At 44.0% G+C, this 27,121-nt stretch overlaps 3 protein-coding genes across 3 annotated transcripts; 1 reads left to right on the forward strand and 2 right to left on the reverse strand.

The window, feature by feature from the left end:
* Positions 1-12,164: 12,164 nt before the first annotated feature.
* Positions 12,165-13,076, reverse strand: LOC136638610 (taste receptor type 2 member 60-like). The gene has a single exon (XM_066612647.1). The coding sequence runs from the start codon at positions 13,074-13,076 to the stop codon at positions 12,165-12,167; it is 912 nt and encodes a 303-aa protein (XP_066468744.1).
* A 1,011-nt stretch (positions 13,077-14,087) lies between these two features.
* On the reverse strand, positions 14,088-15,023 carry LOC136638611 (taste receptor type 2 member 7-like). Its single transcript, XM_066612648.1, has one exon. The coding sequence runs from the start codon at positions 15,021-15,023 to the stop codon at positions 14,088-14,090; it is 936 nt and encodes a 311-aa protein (XP_066468745.1).
* A 1,118-nt stretch (positions 15,024-16,141) lies between these two features.
* LOC136638612 (taste receptor type 2 member 7-like) lies at positions 16,142-17,065 on the forward strand. The gene has a single exon (XM_066612649.1). It carries the CDS (start codon positions 16,142-16,144, stop codon positions 17,063-17,065), a length of 924 nt encoding a protein of 307 aa, XP_066468746.1.
* Positions 17,066-27,121: the final 10,056 nt, after the last annotated feature.

Genomic DNA, 27,121 nt, shown 5'->3' on the forward strand with positions numbered 1-27,121 from the left:
GTGGTCCCACAACTGTCACTGAGCTCTTCTACACTCCTTCATGGTAAGCAGATTCACAAGCCAAAGAGCTACTGTAGCAGGTCAGTTTCCTCCCAGATGTGACACTGTTAAATTTTTGTCCAGCCCACAGGTGTACACATTTGGTCCCTGCCGCATATATACATTGTTGGGCAGAAATGGCTTAAAGAATATATGCATTCCTGGGCCTGGTGTGTATGGCTTGTGGCAGTAGTCATTGGCATGTGCCCACAGTAATGCCCCCAGCATCCTGCTTGGGTGGTGAATCTGGGTGAGATTGGAAAATGTAAGATCCCAGGAAATTTCTGGGTTCTCTCCTTTCATTCCTGGGTCCCCTTTCTTACCCTGGGCCTGGATACAAATCACCCCCTTTACTCCCCTCTCCTAGGCTGTGTCTGTGGGTCCTGCAAGTACTACCAGACATCACCTTAAGTATCACTGGTGGTACAAGTATCACTGGTTGAGAAACACTGGAATAGATTGATTCTGAAATTGGATCTTAATAATTCCAACAAACTGCTACATATTGTGGTTCTGTACTTAGCATGGTGAGTGATTTCATGCACTAGTTTACTGAAATGTAAGAGAAACAAACACACTCCATAAAATGACTGCTGATTTAATGGGGGGGGGAAATATATGCACTGGGTACTGCTTTTCAACATTCACGCTTTGGAAATGCAAAGTCCAGAGAGATTCCATTACACAGCATTTCCATATTTTGTTTGCAACTGTGACACTAGATACCTGGCATGCTCTGAGTTGACTGTAAACAAATAAATGAATTTACATGCACTGTAACAGCAACACTTTGCCAATGAAGTTGAAGTGAGGTGCCCAGACTTATGATTGCCAGATCTCTAGAGGCTCAGACCCTGTTGTAAGCCAAATCTGTGCACTGCCTCTGCGAGGTTCAGAAAAGCCTCCAGAGGTAAGGGGAGCACAGCTCCCTTTGGCTTTGGAGGCTGGGGAGGGGGTGAACTGGGACCAGCAGCATGTGGTGTGCAGGCCATCGCTGGTTGGAATGTCACTAAGTGATGCTCACCTGTAGTTCAGAAGAACATAAGTAACAACAATATCAATGATTGTTGTAATATGATGATGATGATGATGATGATGATGAGACTTTTACTGGCATATACATCATGACAATATATAAGTAAAATCACACAACTAATCCATAATCCATAATCATAATACCCACCCAAAAAGAGGAACCTAATAGAAATGCCCCAAACACTAGCTTGTTACAGAACTAAGTTTTTGCTTCCATTTCCCAAGAACTCGTAGCTGTATAGACAAAAAGGGCAACATTATCAAGAGTTTCACCTTCCTCTGTTGGCAAAAGGACTTGCATCACATCTGCCTCTGCCCATCCCTGGAGATGTACCAAAATTGGCATATGTCTGGCAATGAGGCTTTTGTAAGGGGCAAAACAAGAAGGAATGTTCGAGTGTCCCCACGTGATTCAGGTTGCAGGGACAGAGCCTTGCTGACAGGGGTATTGGACCTCAACAGATAGGAAACCTTGGCCTCTGAGCGTCCTGCTTGGAGGCAGGCTGTGCAGCATGGCCTCCCCCAGTTTGAAGAGACACTTGGCCAACAGTCGGAGGCAAAGAGGCAAAGAAGGAAGGCCCATAGCCAGGGAGACAGACCAGGGACAGACTGCACTTGCTCCCAGTGTGGAAGGGATTGTCACTCCCGATTCGGCCTTTTCAGCCACACTAGACGCTGTTCCAGAACCACCATTCAGAGCATGATACCATAGTCTTCTGAGACTGAAGGTTGCCAACCAACTATAACCTTAGCTTTATAAACCTCCAGGGTCACTGGTACATATCTGTTGCCCTGGTTTTAGTAAAATCTTGCTATTGCCAATGATGAAAGCATGGCCAAATTAAGTACTGAGCTACGATGGGAAGCCCAAGAGTGCATGCAGTGAAATGTGATGTCCAGGTATTTGAACTGCCGGACTTGTACTATCTTATTACCTTTGCAAATCCAGTTGTAAGATTTTTATCTCTTTGCAAAAATCATAATTTTAGACTTGATATAATTGATCTCAAGCTTATTGGCTGTTAGATATTAAGCACATTTGTTGAGCAACTTTAAGAGGCCCACACAAGTGCAAGACAAGAGAGTCATGTCATCCGCATATAGACGTAGCAGCACCTGAAGGTTACCCAGCTTGGGACAATGGTTGTTAACATTCTCCAAGGCCAGGGTAAGATAATTCAGAAATAGATTGAACAATAGAGGTACCAGGATGCAGCCCTGTTTAACCCTTTTATTGGTGGATATTGGTTGGGATAAAGTTCCAGATTGGGGGCACTGCACCTTACAGGATATATTGGTATACAATGATCTGATTAATAACAAAAGTCTTTTATCTATCCCTTGTAAGGTAAGCTTGTTCCAAAGTAGATCTCTTATCTATTGAATCAAATGCCTGCTTTAAATCAATAAAAGCTTCATACAGCCTTGCCTGGTATACTTCAACTTGCTTATTAATAAGGTGAGAGAGAATCAGGCAGTTATCAATGGTCGATTTACCTTGCCTGAAACCTGCTTGCTCAGGTCCAAGAATACTATGGGAGCTTACACAGACTGAGGGCTTATTATATAGGTTTTGCAAACAACTTACAATAAGCAGAAGATTTCTGTCCAGAACAATCCTCCAAAGTGTTGTACCCAGACAGAAAAGGGAATTTGGAGCCAAGTCTGGCTTAATGCGGGTCTGGGGGAAAAATCTGTGGATAAACAGGCTCCACCTGTATTATAATACTTCTACTTTGTCTTTTGACATAAAATGGCCTCAAGCAGTTTACTTTAATATCAAACTCCTCAGAAGAAGGATAATATATAAATTCAAAACAAATAAACAAAATAAAAAACCAAAAAACAAAAGCAATTACAACCCAATCCTGGCCTGCCCGCATCCAAGGCAGGGTTGGTGACAAAAGCAGCACAGCCTGGGGCAAGGAGAATTGCTTCCCCTTACCCCATGTCATGCTGCAGCAGCTCCTGAAGAGGTGGCACAGACCCAAGCAACACAGTGATGCCCCGGGCTACTAGGGAACATAAGTGGCCGATCCTGGCTCCACCCACTCACCTGCTGCCTGTCCGCTGCACTGCCCACACTTTTTTGGGAATTCAAATGGTTTTGGAGGGACACTGTGGTTTGAATTATGACTGACTTCACACAAACAGAAAAGGAAACAGTGTTTAACCTCTGAGACAGGCCCTCTGCCAAAATCCAACCTGGCTGACCCTGACACCACTCTTGCTCCCTTTATCTGATACTGGAATAATTAAATCGTTGGGATTACATTCCCTCAAACTGATTCTCTATGAAAATCCAACATGAATACCAGGGAATTCTGCTACTAAATACCACAGTTTGGACTAAGAACATTCCTGTCTGTCCATCCATCCATCCTGTCCCATCCTACCCAAGTTTTAGGCTTATTAATCTGATTGACTCTAACAGTTACGATTGATGTGCACTGACAGCACCAGGAATAAGGCTGAAGCATTAAAAAGATTACATGTTAAGACTTCGTTGACTTGTTTATTTATCTTATTAAACTCAGGACCTGATCCTATCCTATTTGTTGGGCTGACAAAATACATGTTCTGGCAGTGTAACTGGCAAGATTTTTCTTATGTTCCTGTATTCAAGCACATGGGCAGAAGAGAAAATGAGAAAAATGCAATGGCTCCTTGTAATTAAGCCTGGAAAACCTCTGCTCAATATATCAAAATTTTATGCATTTATTTAGCCATTTTAAGTTCATGAGATTTCCTGTTCATCTGGATAGTCTATGTTCCTGAAAGAGGTTTTAGGGAGATCTATCTCTGCTGGACAGAATGCGTGTGCACACTCCTTTCAGTTTTGGATTGGTCCATATTAAGATGATTGAGTGAGCAGAAGGATATAAAGAAAAGATGATGTCAGAAACAAGTCGCTCAACTTTTCCAAACATTAATATGTCATTTGTAGCAATTACCGTAGAAACAAAATATAAAATGTAGAAGAAAAGGAAAAACATCAACTGTTTGATGACCTTGATATGGGCCTGAGTGCTGAAGTCCTTAGTGCCCATTCCACTCTTCTTCAAATTCCTGGTGTGCTTCCACAGAGAGACGATCAAAGGTATGGATGCAGTTAAGCAGATGCTGAAACTGATGGCACTGAAAGAGAACTGCAGAGGATTTAAAATCATATATGGGGATCCTTCAGGAGCCTCAGTGTGACTTGTATTTGCTGTCAGATTTCTTGCCAGACTGCAGGATGATTCCATTCTCCCAAAAACCCACAACTGGAGAAACAGAAAAGAGGACAAAAGCTAGGATGGACATTGCAAGCACGCAGGGCACAAGCCTGTCAATTCTTGGCTTCAGACAGAGGAAGAGAGGGTGGGAAAAGGTGGTGACTTTCACACAGTAGAACACAGTGAGACAGGTGGTGCCTGAGAAGTTGGCCATGTTGAAATACATCCAGACCAGACCAACTGTTTTCCATGCATAGCTACACATGTAATCCATTGGAGAGCTGACATAAATAAACTGGCCCGACAAGGTAAAGCACTGCATTAAAAATCTGAAGATGCCCAGACTGGTCAGAAGAAGATCACAAGGGACAAATTTCCTGCTTTTCAACCAGCTGTGGCTGTTCACAACTATGATAAATCCATTTGCTAGTAATGCATCAATGGACACAATTCCAAAAATGATCAGAAGAATAATACCAAGCGGCGCAGAAATGCTGTGGCCCATTGCTCTCATTCTGGGATAAATGTCTGAGTAGAAACAAGTGACATGATCATGAACAATGATCATGGGTCTCCTGGCATATGTCTGGTGGGGAATCTGCTGGGAATTTTAATAGGTGGTGCTACACAGAAAGACTTGCAAATCTCATTTGTTTTCTCTTGCAAACGATGCAAAGATGCATCATGTGGCTGTAATTGTAAGGATCAGCCAAAGGGAGATATTGAAATTTGCATGCCAAAACCTGGCATTTCTTTCTCTGCTCGTGTCACAATACTTGTGGTCAGGGCTGGATCAAACAATACATTTTGCATATACGCAGTCCCCAAGATATGTACTAGTTCCATTCTAGCAATCTGTCCATAAATTGGAATATACCTAAAGCAAAACAGCTCTTGCTAGCTCAGCACTTTTGCGCCTGCACAAAAACATCACAATAGTCGGGCTATGCATGTGCAATCGTGCCAAGAGGCCATCTGTGAGTCAGATGTCCACAACCTGAATGTCTGCAGCTTGGGGATCCAGGGTGTATGCTTTTGGGAGTGATGGGAGCCTTGTTTCGTTCGGATCACTTATCTCAGTGACATCTTCTGTGTAGGGCAGGGTACTAGTGGTACGGGTGCCACCAGTGGTACTTGAGGGGATGTCTGGTGGTACTCATGGGACCCCTGGACACCTGCCGCCCAGCAGTGAGACCAAGAAAATGACACAGCAGGAGGTTCAGCCCGGGGGGGGGGCAGAGCTCTAAAGCATGTTTTTCCATGCTCAAAAATCACCTTCCTGTTCACCCTTACTGGTGAAGCTCTTACTGGTGTTTGTCATGTTGCATCTGGTCCCCTCCCCCGAAGTAACTGGCAATGATGTCATCACCAGTTACTTCCAGTGGTACTTTGAATAGGTGGACCATGTGAAGTGGTATGGCAGAGGACAAACATCAAGAAACACTGGTGTGGAGCAGGAACAAGTGTCTCTCTCTTCTGTATCATTATGTCTAGTTTTTCTTTTTCTATGTTTTTAGCTATTTTTATTGCTTTGTTGTGTTTTATTGTATACAGCTTTGAGCATCTGGAGAAATATCCCGCAAGTAAGTACATAAAGCAGTGCACATATGTTTTTTCCCCTCAAGCATTTAGCTTTAGGAGACAAACACTGAATTACTGCACAGAGCTCATTTATATATGGACATATTTTTAACACAGGGATCTTGACAGTGGCAACAGATCCATCAGTACCTATAGTTGGACACACATATATTCTGTGCCAGCGATTTTCAATCGGTGTGCCATGGGCACATTGGTGTGCTGCGAATGGTCTGCAGGTGTGCCACAGGGAGAGTCATTTATTAGTACAGTCATTGGGGATATGAGCCCCCCATCAGCAGCATGGTGTGCCTTGTCAGTGATCCAAAAACTGATAGTGTGCCTTGACAATTTTAGTGCCTTGTCAGGGTGCCATGAAATGAAAAAAGGTTGACATTAGCTGTTCTGTGCAGACATCTGGCTTAGGCTGAACATGCCAGCGAGCAAAAACAATAAGCATGATTCATTCTATGCAGTGAACTCATAAAGTGTGAAAGGACCATCTCCCAAGGGATATGGAGTAGACATATGCTGGAGAACCATGATGGGTTACAGGTCCCTGGCAACTTCTGTCTTCATGTGGCATGTTGCACACCAAGCAAGACTTCCATATATAGATCAGTGTTTCTCAACATTTGGCCCCCCCCCCACTGTACCACTTCGCATGGTCCATCTATTGGAAGTACCACCGGAAGTGACTGGCAATGGTGTCATCTCCAGTTACTTCTTGATTGGGAGGCCCCAGGCGCAATGCAACAAACACTGGTAAAAGGCTCAGGGTAGTCAGGAGGGCTTTTTCGAGCATGTGAACAGTGCACTTTGGAGTTCTGCCTCCAAGCTAAGCTTCTTTCTGCTGCTTGTTGCATTGTATTGCTGGTCTTGCTGCCCGGCGGCGGGGGTCCTGAAAGTACTACCAGACAGCAGCTCCAGTACCACTTGTGGTACAAGCACATTGTTGAGAAACACTGAGTAGACTGGTTTATCAATAAGTAGATTGGATCTCAATAACACTGACAAATTGTTGCATATTGTGGTTCTGAACTAATATGGTGAGTGTCTGCAGGCCCTAATTTCATGCACTAGTTTATTGAAACGTCAAGAGAAACAAACATGCTCCATAAAATGACTGCTGATTTAATGGGGGGGGGGGGGAATATATAAAATGGGTACTGCTTTCCAGTATTTAAACTTTGGAAATGCAGAGTGCAGAGAGAACCATTACACAGCATTTCTATATTTTGTTTGCAACTGTGACACTAGATACCTGGCATGCTCTGAGTTGACTGTAAACAAATAAATGAATTTACATGCACTGTAACAGCAACACTTTGCCAATGAAGTTGGAATAAGGTGTTCAGGCTTATAGTTGCTAGATCTCCAGCGGCTCAGTCCCTGTGGTAAGCTAAATCTGGGCCAAGAAGCCCAAGCAAGATGGTTTCTCTTGAGGTGGTACTTCCGGTGGTACTTCCAAAAGGTTGACCATGTGAAGTGGTACAGTGGGGGGGAAACGTTGAGAAACACTGATCTATATATGGAAATCTTGTTTGCATGTGCAACATGCCGCATGAAGATAGAAGTTGCCAGGGAGCTGCAGCCCATCATGTTTCTCTAGCATATGTCCACACTGTATCCCTTTGTCTTGAGGTGCTGGCTTGACAGCACAATTCGAAAGGACACTTACAGACATGGTTCTCTCAAGTTCAACAAATATTTTATGGCAGAAAACACTGTAGCACTATGCAGTTGTTGTCTAATCATGGAGACTCTCTTCAGTTAGACAATATCTTGAGCATACCAGCAAGCCATGCCCCCACTGCTATTATCCTCATAGTGCCCCCCCCTTCTTACTCTGTGTAATAGTCTTTCCAGGGGAAAGTGTTCTACAGCACCAAACACTCTCCCTAGGGGGACAATATTAATGCAATAATATTGAAATTGCACTGATATTATCTCCACTGCGAGAGTATTAATCTCTTCAGGTAAACACCATCTCTGTGGAGATTGGTGAAAATCTTGAGAAGGGGCAGGGGGCAAAATCCCTGGGCCCTGGCTTCCAGGTAGCCCAGGCCATGACAGAACAAACTATATATGTAGTAGTAAATATATGTATTACAAAATAAATGTGGGTACTTCAATCTCAGTCTATCCAGGGCTGTGTTTCCACTACAGCCTTAATCCACTTTCAGTGTACTTCTATTCTCCCAATGCATTCTGGAGAATGCATTGCTGTAACAATGCAGATTCCTGTAACAGCTGTAACAGCTCTCAGATTCCTTAGCAAACTACAGCCCCCCCCCCCCCCATGGATTGAGGGAATAGAACTGCATTGAAAGTGGCTTAAAGCTGTAGTGTAAATGCATTCCAGGTCTTTTCCAAAAGCACGAGCATGTGTTTGTACACTTCAAACATGGGAAAGTGAAACTTAGGGCGCAATCCTAACCCCTTAAGTCAGTGCTTTCCAGCACTGACATAAGGGCAATGCAGCTCTGAGGTAAGGGAACAAACATTCTCTTACTTTGAGGAGGCCTCTGTGAGTGACACCCAACTGCAGGATGCAGCACACGTCCCATTGGCACCGCTATGCCAATGCTAGAAAGGACTGCACATTGGGGCAAAAAAATCACAGGCTAATGGGTTCTGAGCTGTCTGTGACAGATCAGGAGAGAGATCTTGGGGTGGTGGTGAACAGCTTGATGAAAATGTCAACCCAATGTGTGGCGGCAGTGAAGAAGGCCAATTCTATGCTTGGGATCACTAGAAAAGGTATTGAGAACAAAACAGCTAATATTATAATGCCGTTGTACAAATTTATGGTAAGGCCACACCTGGAGTATTGCGTCCAGTTCTGGTCGCCGCATCTCAAAAAAGACAGTGGAAATGGAAAAGGTGCAAAAGAGAGTGACTAAGGGCGCAATCCTAACCCACTTTCCAGCACTGGCATAGCTGTGCCAGTGGGGCATATGCTGCATCCTACAGTTGGGGGGGGGGCAGGCATGGAGGCCTCCTCAAGGTATGGCAATGTTTGTTCCCTTACCTTGAAGTTGCATTACCCTTATGTTGGTGCTGGAAAGTGAATTAGGATTGCACCCTAAGATGGTTACTTGGCTGGGGCACCTTCCTTATGAGGAAAGGCTATGGCGTTTGGGCCTCTTCAGCCTAGAAAAGAGGCGCCTTAGGGGGAACAAGATTGAGACATACAAAATTATGCATGGGAAGGATAGAGTGGATAGGGAGATGCTCTTTACACTCTCACATAATACCAGAACCAGGGGACATCCACTAAAATTGAGTGTTGGGAGAGTTAGGACAGACAAAAGAAAATATTTCTTTACTCAGTGTGTGGTTGGTCTGTGGAACTCATTGCCACAGGATGTGGTGATGGCATCTGGCCTAGATGCCTTTAAAAGGGGATTGGACAAATTTCTGGAGGAGAAGTCCATCACGGGTTACAAGCCATGATGTGCATGTACAACCTCCTGATTTTAGAAATGGGCTATGTCAGAATGCCAGATGCAAGGGAAGGCACCAGGATGCAGGTCTCTATCTGGTGTGCTCCCTGGGGCATTTGGTGGGGCCGCTGTGAGATACAGGAAGCTGGACTAGATGGGCCTATGCTGGCTTGATCCAGTGGGGCTGTTCTTATGTTCTTACCTTTCTTTGTTCTACTACAAAATCATACAAAATATTAACTAACAAATCTTAAACAGTCTACTAATTAAAAAGTACATTTTCAACACAAAAAGAAAAAGGAGAAAAAATAAATTATATTCCCTATTTACTCATTGAATCCATAGTTATTTGGCCCATTTTCCACTTGATGGGCAGGAAGTTCTTGAATGGTTTCTAATTGTCCATAAAAGTTTTTACTGACTTTTAAGAAGAATTGTAAGTTTATCCATTTCTGACAAATCCAATACATTTAGCCTTCCCATGCAGGTGTCTCTGGAATTTTCCAGTATTTGGCAGACAATATTCTTGCAGCAGTTGTTATATATAAAAACATAATTTCATAGTCTTTCTGAATTGAATCATCCAATATTCCCAACAAAAAAGCTTCTGGTTTCATTTGTAAGTTTACCCTAAATATCAACTGCATTTGCTGGTGTATCAAAGTCCAATATTTTTTTGCTTTTGTACAAGTCCACCACATATGATAAAACATTCCTTCTTGTCTTTTACACTTCCAACATCTATTTGGTACATTCTCATACATTTTTGCCAATTTACCTGGAGTCAAATTCCATCTATACATCCTTTTATAAAAGTTTTCTTTAAGGTTTACATTCAATGTAAATTTTAATCTTTTAATCCACAAACTCTCTCATTGCCCCATTGAAATCTCATGGACAACATTTCTCACCCATTGTATTATATACTCCTTAACCTGTTCCTCTTCTCTCTCATATTTTAACAATAACTTACACATTTTGGTAATGGCTTGTTCTTCTACCAGATATACGAGGGTCGCCCAGAAAGTAATGCACCACATTTTTTTTCTTCAGCAATTATTTATTGAACACAATGAAACTTACACACAAGAAAGAATGATGTTTCTTCTACACTCCCTATTTTCCCACGTAATCTCCGTCCAGTTCTATGGCCTTCCTCCAGCGAGACACAAGGGCATGTATGCCCTGTCGGTACCACTCCTTGTTCTGGTCACGAAGCCATTTCTGCACTGTGCGAATCACCTCTTCGTCATCCTCAAAATGTCTTCCACGAATGGCATCCTTTAATGGCCCAAACAAGTGGAAGTCTGAGGGAGTTAGGTCAGGGCTGTAGGGTGGATGGGGTAACACAGTCCAACCCTGTTTAGTGATGTGTTCCGAAGTCCTCAAACTTGTGTGAGGCCGAGCGTTATCTTGTTGAATCAAACATTCACCTGGGTTGTTATGACGCCGAAGCTGCTGGAAGCGCTTCTTGAGTTTGGTTAATGTCTTCACATAAGCTTCGGAATTAATGGTGCTGCCTCTTGGCATCACATCAATGAGTATGACGCCCTCACAGTCCCAAAACACAGTGATCATGACCTTACCGGCGGAAGCAGTTGCTTTGAATTTTTTCTTCTGTGGAGATTGAGGATGACACCATTCCATCGACTGTTGTTTTGTTTCGGGCTCAAAATGGTGAACCCAGGTTTCATCACCTGTCACAATCCTGGACAAGAACGCTTCCCCCTCATCTTCAAAACATTTCAGCAACTCAGAAGAAATGTTTTTTCTGAGAGATTTGTGGTCCACCGTAAGACAGTGTGGAAACCATCGTGCACACACTTTTGAGTAATCAAGAGCACGGATGATTGCATCCACACTTCCTTTGCTGATTGATAGCTTCAGCGCCAACTGCCTAGTCGTTATGCATCAGTCCTCGCGAATGAGCACATCAGCAAGCTGCGTCTTGTCAGGTGTGACAGCCGTGGATGGCCGCCCCGAATGCTGCAAATCTTGGAGCTCTGCCGAACCGCCTTCTAATGGCCTCACCCTCTGTGCCCAGCAACTAACCGTACTTCTGTCGACTGCAGATTCTCCATAAACTGTACACAAACGTTTGTGAATGTTCCCAACAGTTTCTTTCTCCGCAGTGAGAAATTCAATGACGACACGCTGCTTGTAACGTACATCACTTACAGACGCCATTTCGAAACACTGCTGCAGCTACGCTATCTGTCTGAAGAAACCAAAAATTTGTGTGCGCACTCCTGAAAATTCAAATAATGTATATCTAAAGTTTCGCATTCATACCATTACTGTAGGCTGAGAAAAAAAATGTGGTGCATTACTTTCTGGACGACCCTCGTAGTTGACTCTCCAAAAGAGACATACAATCTTCAAAACCGTACATTTTCTTATCCATTTTAAATCTCTCCAAAAGCTGTATATACTGAATCCATTAGGAAGAGTTTCCATGGTTAGATAAGGCCTGCATAGAATCAACTGAGGGACAGAGAAGAAAGTATTACAATATATTTTTCTTCATAGTCAGCAGTACTCCAGATATGGTGTCACCTCAGTTTCTTTTGTGGCTTCCACTCAGGAAAAAATAGAGGGGAAAACAGGATAGTCATCACGGTCCAAATATATTAATAAGCATATTCTCTATTTTCAAGATAATCATGCACGAATTATCCACACTAAGATGTCTCCACATTGTGGATATTGAATGTAATTTTTTAAATCTATAAACACACATAACATTTACATGAACAATGAGAGAGGGAGACGGGGGGACAGATGCTCTTTTTTTCTGAGTTACGATGCATACATGTCTGCTGCCGTCTTCTTGTCTTTATGAAGTTCATTTGATTTTTAGGATTCGTATGCACACTTCTTTCAGTTTGGGATTGGTCAACACTAAGATTATAGAGTGTACTGAAGGACACAAAGACAGTGCAATGTCAGCAAATAGTCCCTCAACAATGTCAGGTCTGGGAGAATAACCCAGGGAAGTTGTAAAAGCAACAGCATATAGAATGTAGAAGAAGAGAAAGGACAACAAAGAATTGACCACATTGATATGGGCCTGAGCGTTGAAGTCCTTGGTGGCAATGCCACTCCTCTTCAGATTCCTGGTGTGTCTCCACAGCGAGATGAGCAAAAGAATGGATGCAGTTAAGCAGATGCTGACATTGATGGTGATGAAAGTGAAGTGCAGGGGGGAAAAAATCCAAAATTGGTAGTTGTTCTCTTCACCTTGGCTGGCATTCCCTGTCATATTTCCCACTGAATTGCAGTAGTTGCTCACTCTCAAACCACTTGCAGCAAAAGGAAAGGAGAAAACCGTGAGTGACAATCCAAGCAGTCTCGGCACAAGCCCATAGATCCTTGGCTTGAGCCACAGGAAGAGGCGGTGGGCAAAACTGGTGACTTTCACAAAGTAGAAGACACTTAGCCAAGTGCCACACCAGATACTGGCTGAGGCGGAATATGTAAAGACACCAAAGCCAATCTCCCATAAATAACTCTGGCAAAAGAACCCTGGAGAGCAAATATTCAGGAATTGGGATGTCATGACAACCGACTGCCAAAGAAATCTGGTAGTGCCTAAAGTGGTCAGGAGGAGATCACAAGGGAGCATCTTCGTGCTTTGGAGCCATCTGTGGCCATTCACAACTATGATAAATCCGTTTCCTAAAAAGGCAATGATGGACTCAACTCCTAAAATGAATAGAAGAACGACAGCAAATTGAGTTGTGTTTCTGCTGCCCATTTTTGTCTCTTTCCAGGAGAAACATCTGAGAGAAGCAAGTGTGACTGCTGCCCTTGAGGGCTCATTAAATGGTCAGGTCAACAGAGAGAGCGATGCAAATCCCAGGAGGATTCAGTTACTAATGACACAGCCAGGTATTCTGTTGCAATTTGTGCCTGTCCCCTCGTAGCTTGGGACATATCCAGGCTCATGTGACTAAGGGCGCAATCCAAACTGTGCCTTGGGCCGATGCAAGTCCCTTGCGCCAGTCCAGGAGGGTCGCAAAATGTGCCGTTTGCGCCTCCTTATGAGGAAGCTGCAGTGCATCCAGATGCGCCGATACACGGAGGCTGACCTTGGTGTCTTCCCCACCAAGTCTTGAGTCGGTCTGGCTGGGCCGACGCAAGACGAAAAGGTAGGTGTGGGGGAGGCAGGCAGGAAGCAGAAGGGAAGTGTTCCTGGGTGGGGGGAAAGCAGGTGATGGGCGGCCCTGGGGGTGGGTGGGTGGGCAGGCAGCAGGAGGGGGGCTGGGATCCAGCAGTTATGCCGGATCTCAACCCCCGTTCCTGGGGATAACGGAGCGGCTTCAAGTCATTCTTGTCCGTCTGCCCATCCATCCTGTCGCCCACCCTCCCCAGTTTTAGGCCTTTTTAATCTAATTGACTCTAACACTATTGATGTGCACTGGCAGCACCAGGAATAAGGCTGAAGCATTAAAAAGATTACATGTTAAGACTTCGTTGCCTCCTTGTTTATTTATCCTATTTGACTCAGGACCTGATTCTATCCTCCAGTTGTGCTGACAAAATATAGGTTCTGGCAGTGTAACTACCATCATCCTGCAGGATTTTTCTTATGCTCTTGTATTCAAGCACATGGGCAGAAGAGAATATGAGAAAAACGCAATGGCTCTTTGTAATTAAGCCTGGAAAACCTCTGCTCAGTAGATCTGAATTTTATCCATTCATTTAGCCATTTTAAGTTCATGAAATTTCCTGTTCATCTGGATAGTCTACTTTCCTGGAAGAGGCTTTAGGAAGATCTTTCTCTGCTGGACAGAATGCGTGTGCACACTCCTTTCAGCTTTGGATTGGTCCTTATTAAGATGATTGAGTGAGCAGAAGGATATAAAGAAAAGACGATGTCAGAAACGAGTCGCTCAACTTTTCCATATATTAATATGTTAGTCATAGCAATTATCATGGTAACAAAATATAAAATATAGAAGAAAAGGAAGAACATCAGCTGTTTGATGACCTCGATATGGGCCTGAGTGCTGAAGTCTTTAGTATGAATACCGCTGTTCTTCAGATTCCTGGTGTGCCTCCACAGAGAGACGATCAAAAAGATGGATGCAGTTAAGGAGATGCTGAAACTGATGGCACTGAAAGAAAATTGGAGAGGATTTAAAATCCCATATAGGGATCCTTCAAGAGCCTCAGAGTGGCTTGTATTTGCTGTCAGGTTTCTTGCCAGACTGCAGGATGATTCCACTCTCCAAAAACCCACAACTGGAGAAATAGAAAAGAGGACAAAAGCTAGGATGGACATTACAAGCATGTGGGGCACAAGCCTGTCAATTCTTGACTTCAGCCAGAAGAAGAGAGGGTGGGAAAAGGTGGTGACTTTCATACAGTAGAACACGGTGAGACAGGTGGTGCCTAAGCCATTGGCCATGTTGAAATACATCCAGGCCAGAGCATCGATTTTCCATGCATAGCTACACATGTAATCCATTGGAGAGCTGACATAAATAAACTGGCCTGACAAGACAAAGCACTGCATTAAAAATCTGAAGATGCCCAGACTGGTCAGAAGAAGATCACAAGGGACAAATTTCCTGCTTTTCAACCAGCTGTGGCTGTTCACAACTATGATAAATCCATTTGCTAGTAGTGCAGCAATGGACACAATTCCAAAAATGATCAGAAGAATAATACCAAGCGGCGTAGACATGTTGTGGTCCATTGCTCTCATTCTGGGATAAATGTCTGAGTAGAAACAAGTGACATGATCATGAACAATGATCATGGGTCTCCTGGCATATGTCTGGTGGGGAATCTGCTGGGAATTTTAATAGGTGGTGCTGCACAGAAAGACATGCAAATCTCATTTGTTTTCTCTTGCAAACGATGCAAAGATGCATCATGTGGTTGTAATTGTAGGAATCAGCCAAAGGGAGATACTGAAATTTGCATGCTAAAACATGTAACCATGTACAAGAAAGGTCCATTGAACATTTGCCTTACTGGCGGGGGCGGGGTTTACTGAGTCCCTCTGACCATGATATCATTGCTGCTTACCGACACCACTAACCAATACATACAGCAAATGGCTAAGAAAAAATGAGGGGCACTGCATCATTAGTCATTATAAAGGGCTACATTCACAATCAATGGGATTATTAATCTCACAAAATGGAAACACCTGCATGCAGGTAAAGACCAACAAACACTGTTGTTTGGCTCCTGATGTGTCTTCACATCAAGTTCTCCAATTTAAGTAACGTGCTGGGAGTCACACAAAAAATGAAGAACTAACTCATTGTACAATCACTTTCACATGAAACATGGCTCCCATCATTCCCACAAACATACACCCTGGTTCCCCAAGCTGCAGACATCCAAGTTACGGACATTTGACTTTGGCACACGCATAGCCCAGTGTTTTTGTGAAGGTGTAAAAGCGCTAGGCGGGCAAGAGTTGTTTTGATTTGAATATGTTCCAACTTATGAACAAACTGCTGGAATGGAATTAGTCTGTATTTTGGGGACATGCAAAATGTATTGTTTGATCAAGCACTGACTTAAAATGCTGTGACACAAGCAGCGAAGGAGATACCAGGCTTTGGCATGCAAATTTCAATATCTTCCTTTGGCTGATTCCTACAATTACAACTACATGATGAATCTTTGCATCATTTGCAAGAGAAAACAAGTGAGATTTGCATGTCTTTATGTGTAGCACCACCTATTAAAATTCCCAGCAGATTCCCCACCAGACATATGCCAGGAGACCCATGACCATCTAATACCACTTGTTCCCACTTAGTCATTTACCCCAGAATGACAGCAATAGATCGCAACATGGCTACACCACTTGGTATTATTGCTCTGGTCGTTTTTGGAATTGTGTCCATTGCCACACTACTAGGAAATGGATTTATCATAGTTGTGAACTGCCACAGCTGGTTGAAAAGGAGGAAACTGGTCCCTTGTGATCTTCTCCTGACATGTCTGAGCATCTTCAGATTTTTACTGCAGTGCTTTGCCTTGTCGCATCAGTATATTTACATCAGTTCTCCAATGGATTTCATGTGTAACAATATATTGAAAGGAATCGGTCTGGCCTGGATGTATTTCAACATGGCCAATGTCTTAGGCACCACCTATCTTACTGTTTTCTACTGTGTGAAAGTCACCACCTTTTCCCACCCTCTCTTCCTCTGGCTGAAGCCAAGAATTGACAGGCTTGTGCCCCGCATGCTTGTAATGTCCATCCTAGCTTTTGTTCTCTTTTCTGTTTCTCCAGTTGTACGTTATTGGAGAACCGAATCATCCTGCAGTCTGACAAGAAACCTGACAGCAAATACAAGCCACTCTGAGGCTCCTGAAGGATCCCCATATATGATTTTAAAACCTCTGCAGTCCTCTTTCAGTGCTATCAATTTCAGCATCTGCTTAACTGCATCCATCATTTTGATCGTCTCTCTGTGGAAGCACACCAGGAATCTGAAGAAAAGCGGCATGGGCACTAAGGACTTCAGCACTCAGGCCCATTTCGAGGTCATCAAACAGCTGATGTTCTCCCTTTTCTTCTACATTTTGTATTTTGTTACCATGATAATTTCTATGACAGACATTTTAATGTTTGGTAACTTTGAGCGACTCATTTCTGACATTATCCATGCTTTATATCCTTCTGCTCATTCAATAATCTTAATATGGACCAATCCAAAATTGAAAGGAGTGTGCACACGCATTCTGTCCAGCAGAGACAGATCTTCCTAAAACCTCTTTCAGGAACATAGACTATCCAGATGAACAGGAAATCTCATGAACTAAATGGCTAAATGAATGCATAAAATTTTGATATACTGAGCAGAGGTTTGCCAGGCTTAATTAGAAGGAGCCATTGCATTTTTCTCATATTCTCTTCTGCCCATGTGCTTGAATACAAGAGCATAAGAAAAATCCTGCAGGATGATGCCAGTTACATTGCCAGAATCTGTATTCTGTCAGTGCAACTGGGGGATAGGATCAGGTCCTGAGTTAATTCAGCGGGAAACATTACAGGGAATGCCAGCCAAGGTAAAGAGAGCAACAACTACCAATTTTGGATTTTTATTTCCCTGCACTTCACTTTCATTGCCATCAACGTCAGCATCTGCTTAATTTCGTTCATTCTTTTGCTCACCTCGCTGTGGAGACACACCAGGAATCTGAAAAGTAGTGGCATCGTCACCAAGGACTTCAACACTCAGGCCCATATCAGTGTGGTCAATTCTTTGTTGTTCTTTCTTTTCTTCTATATTCTATATGTTGTTGCTTTTACAACTTCTCCCAGACCTGACATTGTTCGGGGACTGGTTGCTGACCTTGCACTGTCTTTGTGTCCTCTATAATCTTAATATTGACCAATCCCAAACTGAAAGAAGTGTGCATGAGTCCTAAAAAATCAGATAAAGAACTTCATAAAGAGAAGAGGGCAGCAGACACGTATCCATTGTACCCAGAAAAAAGACCACCACTCTCTTCCCCCCCCCCCGTTTGTGTAAATGTTATATATGTTTATAGATTTAAAAAATTACATTCACAGTGTGGAGACAGTTCAATCCTGACAATTCACCCATGCTTATCTTGAAAATAAAGAATATACCTATGAATATATTGGGCCTGTGATGAACGCCCTGTTTTCCCCTTTATGCCTACTTTTCTGTATTTTTTTTTTTTGACACTTTGAACTTCCCAGATGCTCCTGTGCAGGTTTGAACCTGTGCAGGTTCAGCAACCTATGTTTCATTACTAGCAAGTGCACGTCTTTGTAGATTGGGATTCTTCTTCCTTTCTGGGATAGCTACCCCTCCTTCAGAATTGGCAAACATCTGCCAGCACTGGGAAGCAAACCGGTCTGTGTAGGTCCTGGCGATGGGTTGGAGTAACCAGGTAGGTTCCACTGCTCCAAACTTGATGACATCCACCAAAGTTATTTAGATTCAAGCACAAAGGAAATATGTTGTTTACTGCCAATGATTCGTTTGTTGGGAGATCAGAAAAGAGCACTCAGTTACTCATTCGCACCAACTCACCAACTGCAAGGAATGGGAAGTCCTTGGACAAATGTAAGTAGTTAGCAAATAAGGACCATTTCCCCGCAGACCTATGTCAGCTATTTTGCTGGTTTAACTCCAAGGAGAGGTGGGGGTGTGCTGGAGCAGGGAGGGTGGATTAGGATCTTGGCCCATGCTGCTGCCAACAAGAGCCACCCTCTTCCTCCTCTGAAACACCCACTGTCTGGCTCATTTCCTACCCCAGTGTGCCACTGACCCTCTCCCTGCCCTACCTTACCTTTGCAGCCACCTTACCTGCACCTGTGTTGACTGGGTACAAAGCTGTCATACGCATGGAGCATCCAGTCATTAGCACTGGTTCTTGCCCTGATCCTGGCAGGGATTGATAGAATGAGAAAGCCAGCAACCCCATGGAGACTAGGGTGATGCAAACCAAGGGGAAGGTGAATGAGAGCCTCATCTTTTGTGTTGAATGTAAAAGACATTAACATCTTTAATTTTCAGTGACAGAGCGGCATCAGCCAATTCTTTCAATCAGCTATGGCCTTTCAGATTTCCCTGTACATTGAACTGTCCCCCCAACAGTCAAATGACACTATGAGAATGGATACAAGCAATTTCATTTGCAAAGTGCTGAGCAAACATGACACATCAACCCATAGAGTGCTCATCCACCTTCTGAGGACATGACTTAAAAGTCTGTTCTGAAAAGCTCCTACTAGATTATGCTGTGTTGATGCAAGAGGTGCCAGAAAAGTGCTTTATTGCTTGCCATCACTGAGATAGAGTAAGCTCTAACATGGTTTCAATACTAGCCTATGTTTGGTCAGACTTGTCCTGACACTCTCTTCATCCATGCTCTAGTCACCTCCCTTGGTGTTTCACTGCTGCTGTGTGCAGTTGTACCAAGGTGCAGTTTCAGCTCCAGTTAATGCAAGAAAATGTCTCAGTGAGATTGTTCAACAGTCCTGGTCATTTCCTAAGTCTAGAAGTGGACCACGGTATCAACGTACCTGCCAGCAACATCAGCTGAGAACTCCAAACTACATTCCAGGAACCAACTGAATCTATCAAGCTAGAGGAGGGGAATCATTGCAAACTGCTGAAATAGAGGAATTCACAAGGAATTGTCTATGACAACAAAAGAGTAATATAAATCTACTTCATCTACCAATCAGCCTCATTAACCACCATTTTGGTGGCTTCCAACTGCCACTGAATAGGGTGGTGGTGGTGGTGGTGATGATGAAGATTAAGGGCTTTGGAGTTAAAAACAACAATAAAACTCTAACAGGGACTATGCTGGAGACACCATTTTTAACCCGGATCCTTTAGCAGGATGTTTGTATGTCATCATGCAGTGCCCACTTAAGAGGGGCAGAGATAGAATAAAAGAACATGGCAGCTGGCACTCGTGGAGAGAAGCACTACACAGCTAATAAGTCCCCCCTCCAAATCCTTCTGTCAACCCCATAAATGTATGAGATGTCACTCATTCTTTCACCCCCAGCCCTCTCCAGTTTCAAGATGAAAATTCTCAACAGAGAACTGTTGCCTCAGTTCTAGTTTTCATTAGTTTTCCAACTACTTGTGGAAAAGCAATGCCACAACAGCATTAACTGACTCATTGACAGCAAATACAAGCCAGACTGAAGCTTCTGGAGAATCCCCATTCTGTGCTGTCACTGTCAGCCTCTGCTTAACTGCACCCATTCCTTTGCTCTTCTCACGTGAAGACACACCAGAAGTCCATCCAAACAGTTGGCTGTCACCTCTTTTTGTGGCACTGAATGAAGCAGACAAAACATGCACTGTGCGATGAAGTATCTGCTTTTGTCTATCCTCTTATCTTTGCCAATCTGTTTCACTGTGAGGGGCAAAGTTTCTAGAACTGGCTCCTTATATGGCATACAGTCCTATGCCTATGATGGACACGCGTGTGGAGGGCTCGGTAGGAGAAGTTACTGCCAGGGAGAATTGGGGGTGCCTGAACTTACCTAGTTCCAAAAGAAGTCATGGTGGCTTAGGAAGTGGTCTGCACCAACAGTTTATTCTCATTAGGTTCTTTACATTCATCTGGCCTCTGTTATGTCACAGGAGCCAGTGCAATGTCCATTCCCCAAGATGAATGGTGCCAAGGCACCTGTTCCACTTCCCAGCACTGGGGTTTGCTGTCTTTCAGGTCCTGCCGGCAGTGGGGTTGTCTGCAGGGGCCACACTAGGGGTGGTCTGGGGGAAGCCCCTGGCCAGTGCTAGAGCAAGGTAGTGTTGAGGGCGATTGCCTGGTTACTAGCTGGGGAGCAGCTGTCACCCCTGGTACTTCCCAAAGGTTGGCTCTCCATCCTCCCAAGTACAGGGACTGAGGAGCCCCCAGAGGCTGGGGGGGGGGGAAAGCAGCCCTTATGCCCTGCCTGGGGTGGGTCATCCTCAATGAGTAGGACCCTCCACCCTCCCCAAGGGTTCTGACAGCCTTTTCCAGGCCAGGAACAGGCCTCAGTAAGGATGGGGGGATGCAAACCTTCCCCCCAACCTCAGGAAGGAGCAACCTCTTCCTATGGCTGCCAGGCTCTTTATGAACCCAGCAGCCAACCCAGCCGGCCCCACCCCTTCCAGCCATGTGACCAGCCTGGGTCCTACTTCCTGGGAGACCTCCTGCCTGGGGGCCAGATCCAGGCAGTACTCTCTCTGCTCCCTACTCCCGAGGAGACCCCTGCTCCCAAGTAGACCTGCGTCGCTTGGGCCTGGCCCGAGTGACATCTCCCTTAGAAGGGAACTCTTCCCTTTGGGAGGGAATTTTGGCTGGAATTCTGATAACCCTTTTCCTGCCAATTACCCCCTTGAACTGCTGAGTTAAACTAATGCAAGCAATCATTCAAAGTCGGAAATTTTTACCACAACTGGATGACCCCTGTATTAATACTATTTTTTATTACTATTTTATAAAATTGTAGGGTAAGTTAGATAAACAAGAGGACAAAGAGTGTCTTTTAATATATTGTATACATTAGTGAGAACCTTGAATTTTGGTAGTCTGCTGCAATATTTTCCACTTCCCTTAGTAATCTGCAATGTAAATACATTTACAAATATGTACAAGCGAACCCATTCCAGGGCCTCCTTGCAGATACAAAAACAGCAGATATAGGGGAACCCTGTCTCCGCTATTCCCGTGCACTTTTGCCTGCACAGCCATTTATGCTGTTTAGGTTCTCATGGGGCAAAGATATTCTTGCCTTTATAAGTCTCTATAAGATCAGTGCTAACAGGAAGCAGGACGTTCACTGCTTTCTGTTAGCGTCAATCTAGACTTTTCAAGGATTCAGGCTGCGGGCAGGCTGCCTGTGCATCACTATAAGCTTGAATGCTATAGCAACCTGTAAATGCAAGAACATCTTTGCTCCGTTGTATGTGTTTTACTGTAAAGTCACTGTGGGCAAAATCCTAACCAGGTCTAGTCAGAAGTAAGTCCTATTTTGTTCAATGGGGCTTACTGTCAGGAAAGTGTGGTTAGGATTGCAGCCTGTAACAGTAACTGGGTCTGACTCCTGGTCCTCTCTCCCTATAGCAGCGTACATGGTAGCAATGACCTGTCAATCACTATGGCAGTTGGGGGATGATTGATTGAGGACAGTTTGAGGACAGTTGATTTTTTGATTGACAGTTGATTGATTGAGGACAGTTGAAACAGAACAGTTGAGACAGTGACAATTAGACTGAAAAGTGGAAGAGGACAGTTTGGGAGAAAAGCTGCCCTTAAAGGTTATCTCAGATGCAGCTAATGAAGGCGACTATAGTGCACCAAAGTTTATGCTGAAATTAAGGGATAACTCTTTAAGGGCCCAACTCATTAAGGGCTTACCTCTGGTGTGCACTGTTGCAAAAGTGCCGTAAGGGGAAGACAAGACACATATGTATGTGTGTCATATCATTAAATGTGCGGGGCCCAGGGATGGGAACCTGAATCAGGTGACTCGAGTCAGAGTGGTGAAAATCAGCGTTTTTCCGCTGACTCATTTACACTTGAGTTGCTCATATAGAAGTCTGGGAAAAACACTCAACATTTAAAAAATATATCCATGGACCCAGTATCTGCAGATCGACAGCACAATCCTGTGCTCCTGTGGCATGTGACTGCGGCGGCACCGAAAACAGCTGCCGCCACATCCAGCGCACCCACGGCAGTAGCAGACGACACCTCAGGAGAAGGGGACATTCGTCTTCTTCTCCCGGGTAAGGGAAGTAGCCCCGCAATGGGGCTACTCGATTCACCGCCAACCAAAAGGTGGACGGTGAGGGAAGAGCGTTCATGTAGGGCATCGAGCCCCATACAAACACTCTTGATCCGGTGGAACAGAGCTCCACCGGACCCGCCTCCCTCCCTCTCCGCTCTCTCCCCCCGGCACACCTCCTCCCCACCCTCTCCCCACCTCCCACCTCCCCGGAACGCCTCCTCCCCGCCTCCCACCTACTTACCTTACCATGACACGGCAGTCTGTGCAACCACTGAGCGGCAGAGGCTGGGCGCCTGCCCAGCACTAGCCCAGTGCCAGCCAACGCCAGCCCCTTGCTACAGGAAGTAGTGACAGCATCTTGCCTAGATACCTTTAAGAGGGGATTGGACAAATTGCTGGAGGAAATGTGTTACGTGAAAATCCCCTTTTTCCCTTCCAAGTTGTGTTTTTATATCTAGTTATGTATTTTGGACTATACAGACCAAGCAAGCAGGCCACTCCTCCCCCAGCACATGTTTCTAAGGGCCATGGCCAAGCTACAAGCACATGAATTACACAACCCCCAATTCCTTGCAGGTCAATGTAGAACCTAATCACTGTGTCTCCGGATTATGCAAAACAAGCCTGCACCAGAGGAAAAGGTCTATTGTTCTGTTGTTGTACTCTTAAGCACCTTATGCAGATTGCATCCCTCCAACCAGAAGGTCAGCCTGGCTGGTAAGCTGCCTTCCTTCCGGTTCATCACATACTCCACGTGTACCATTGTGTGTTACTGAGCATGCCCACAGCTCTGGGATACTTCCGGTCAGTTTAGATTGACTTCCAGGTCAGACAACTCTTATAAGAGAGAACGCAGAGTTCAGGTCTCTCTCTCTCTATGACTGCCCACCTGCTAGAGGGGCCATACACAGGACTCTCTTCATCCAACTGTTCCCCCCCACAGGTAAATATATCGTGCGTCTAAACTTCCCCCCCCTTCTTCCCTACCTATTCCTCCCTTCTCCCCCCATCTTTAGTCAGCAACTGGGTTTAGCAGATTAAGGAACCTCTAAAATACCTTCCTACACCCTAACCATTTCTGTTTCCTTTTCGGATGCACACAAATACATAGCACATGCATCCACCACGAGTTAGGTACACCAGACAAGTATATACTTATCGATTCTCCATGTGTATTATGTTACCTTTGTGTGTTTTTGCAATAAAAATATGATCCTTTGATTGAAAGTTACCTTCATCCCAGTCTCATTAAGCTAAACAAGGGATTTCTTTGCTCTACGCTGTCTTGTATCCAGCCTATGGTCCCAAAAGTTTCCAGAAGGCTAATATAAATAATTCCCCTAAACAAAACAGCCTTTTTGGTAACAAATGTTCATCAGGTTACAAGTCATGGTAGGTATGTGTAAGGTAGAGGTAGGCTGCCTCTGATTGCCAGATGCTGGGGAGGGCACCAGGATGCAGGTTGGGTCTGTTGTCTGGTGTGTTCCCTGAAGCATTTGGTGGGCCACTGTGAGATACAGGAAGCTGGACTATGTCTTTGGCCTGATCCAGCGTGGCTCTTCTTATGTTCTTATGTACACATGCCAGGAATGCACACATCACTAAATGTGTAGGGCCAGTAAGGCAAGATATGGTTCATCCAAACCAACCCCCTCTGAATTATCTGTTACGTGAAGTAATACACCCATTTGTCTACCTTCAACCCATTGCTAAACAGCTTAAACTCCTTCCCTTACCCTCTATTTATTCACTCCAAATCCACACCCACCCACCGGGGAGTTTCCATTCCTGTGCACAACATATTGGAAAATTCTGCAGGGGAAATTGGAAGTTGGGATAAAAGTTAAACATGCACCATGCACTCTCTTCTGCTGCTGGTTGCCCCCTCCCAATGCAGCATTTCATGGGACCACCTGGCTACCATTATCCACATTTGCATGCAGTGTTTGACCTGGCGCTAATCAATGACCTTTACCTGGAAATGTCAAACAGGAACTGATGCTTGGTTGATCCCACCCAGCTCCAGGATGGATAACAACTTCATTTCATCTGTGCTTCCATTATCATTGGTAAGCGCTGCTTAGCTCACTGGATATTTCTGGCATACGAGCCACGAAGAGTGCACAAACCTATTCCAGTCCCTACCTGATCTGCTTTTGCCTCGTGACAGGAATAGTACAGAGGACACTGAAGGAAATAAGGAACCCAGACTGTGGTTGTAGTAAAGCTGAGTTAAATTTTATTATGGTAAAAGGCACAGAAAACAGCATCAAACAGCTTATCAGAACCAATTTTCCCTCAGTTTCTCATGCTGGCTTTCTTCATATGGCAACACACTGGATTTGAACAGATCGGGGATGTCTGGTCCATCAGGTGAGTTGGTTCACTCTGATGATGGAATGCTCAGGGTAACCCAACTGACTGACTTCCAGAAAAATCTCCAGGGAGCCTGAGCTCCTCTTCATATAGCCCAGCTGGTTCACACGGCATGCTAGTTCTATACATGGCACTACTGTTCAGGCTGCATTCTTTTTTAAGCATCCAACACGCTCAGGTTGCATTTGTTTTTCAAATTCTAGACACATTAGAATTTTGAAAAGCGAATCTGAAGTTAGAAATGATAGCTGCCACCATGCAGACATCACTTCTGTCTATTTTCTACAGGGTGACCCCCCAAAAACAGAACCCATAAAAATTTTATTAAATCCTACAAAGGTCCAGTAAATTTCAAGAAACTTACTGGACTCAAACTTCAATCTGTGTACGATTATTCCCCAAAGTTTCAGTTATCTTTGTCGCTTTGCATAAAAGTCATGTTCTTTCCAAAGAAAAATTAAAATTAACAGTTTTATTCAAAGATTTGTGGGTTTTGTTTTTTTTTGGGGTCATCCTGTATTATAAAGAATGCAGGAACATATCAGGAATATGGCAGCCTTCATAATATATGGTAACACCCTGGCAATCTCCACACAATTGACTTCAATGAAGGGACACCATTTTGTCATTTATTTAATGAGCTGCTAGCATGCTGGCTGACTCCAACACCGCCCTTGCCCCCTTTTTCTGGTACTGGGATAATTAAGTAGCTGGTTCGACATTCCCTCAAACCAAATCTCAAGGAAAATTAAATTTGAAAATCAGGGAATTAAACTATTAAACCACCTCAGCTCCAAGAACGTTCTTTTCTCCACCCACCCACCCATCAAACACACCGGTTTTAGGCCTTGTTAATCTGACTGTAACAGTTAGTATTGAGTGTACATATTTGTAAAGGACTAAATACAATGCAGATTAGTAAGGGAAGTGGAAAATGTTGCAGCAGACTACCAAAATTCAACGTTCTCACTAATGTGCACAATAATATTAAAAGACTTCCTTTGCCCTCTTGTTTATCTAACTTACCCTACAGTTTTATAAAATAATAATAACAAATAATGTTAATATAGGGATCAACAAGTTGTGGTAAAAATTTCCAGCTTTGAATGGTTGTTTGCATTAGTTTACCTCAGGAGTTCAAGGGGATAATTGGCAGGAAAAGGGTTATAAGAATTCCAACCGAATTCCAACCTAAAGGGAAGAGTTCCCTTCTAAGGGAGGATAGGACTGCATGCCATATAAGGAGCCAATTCTAGAAAGTTTGCCCCTCACAGTGAAACTGATTGGCAAAAATATAGGATGGACAAAAGCAAATACTTCTTCACACAGCACATATTTTGTCTACTTTGTTCATTGCTCCAAGAAGAGGTGATAGCCAACTGCTTGGATGGCTTTCAAAGGGCATGGAAGCAATTCACGGAGTATAGTCTATTAGTATAGTCTACCTAGAGATGTGTGGAACTGTCCACAAGGGGCATAAGTATTCTTAGCTCATTCTCCTTCAACTCAGTGTCCTGTAGCACCTCAGAGTTATCCCTTTAATAGAGTAAAAGAGCGAGCACTATTAATGACCATGTGCTGTATCCAGGTTCAAGGGATTATACCTGTGAATGCCAACAGCAAGGAACCAATGGCAGTACAGAGCAATGGCTGTTGTGGACTTCTTCCAGTGAGCTACACAGAATAGAACAAATCAGAAAAATTCAACAACTTCTGGTTGTTAAGCCTGCAAAACCTATGCTCTGTTGATCTGAATTTTATCCATCCATTTAGCCATTTTAAGTCCATGAGATTTACTGTTCTGCCGGATAGTCTACTTTCCTGGAAAAGCCTGTAAGAAGATCTTTCTCTGCTGGACATAATGCGTGTGCATGCTCCTTTCAGTTTTGGATTGGTCCGTATTAAGATTATTGAGTGAGCAGAAGGATATAAGGACAGGACAGTGTCAGAAATTAGTCGGTCCACTTCACCGTACTTTAATATATTACCCGAAACAATTATATTGGTAACAAAATATAAGATGTAGAAGAAAAGGAAGAACATCAGCTGTTTGATGACCTCAATATGGGCCTGAGTACTGAAGTCTTTAGTGTGAATACTGCTCCTCTTCAGATTCCTTGTGTGCCTCCACAGAGAGAAGAGAAGAAAAATGGATGCAGTTAAGCAGA

The sequence above is a fragment of the Tiliqua scincoides genome, chromosome 2 (genome assembly GCF_035046505.1).
Source record: "Tiliqua scincoides isolate rTilSci1 chromosome 2, rTilSci1.hap2, whole genome shotgun sequence".
NCBI lineage: Eukaryota > Metazoa > Chordata > Lepidosauria > Squamata > Scincidae > Tiliqua > Tiliqua scincoides.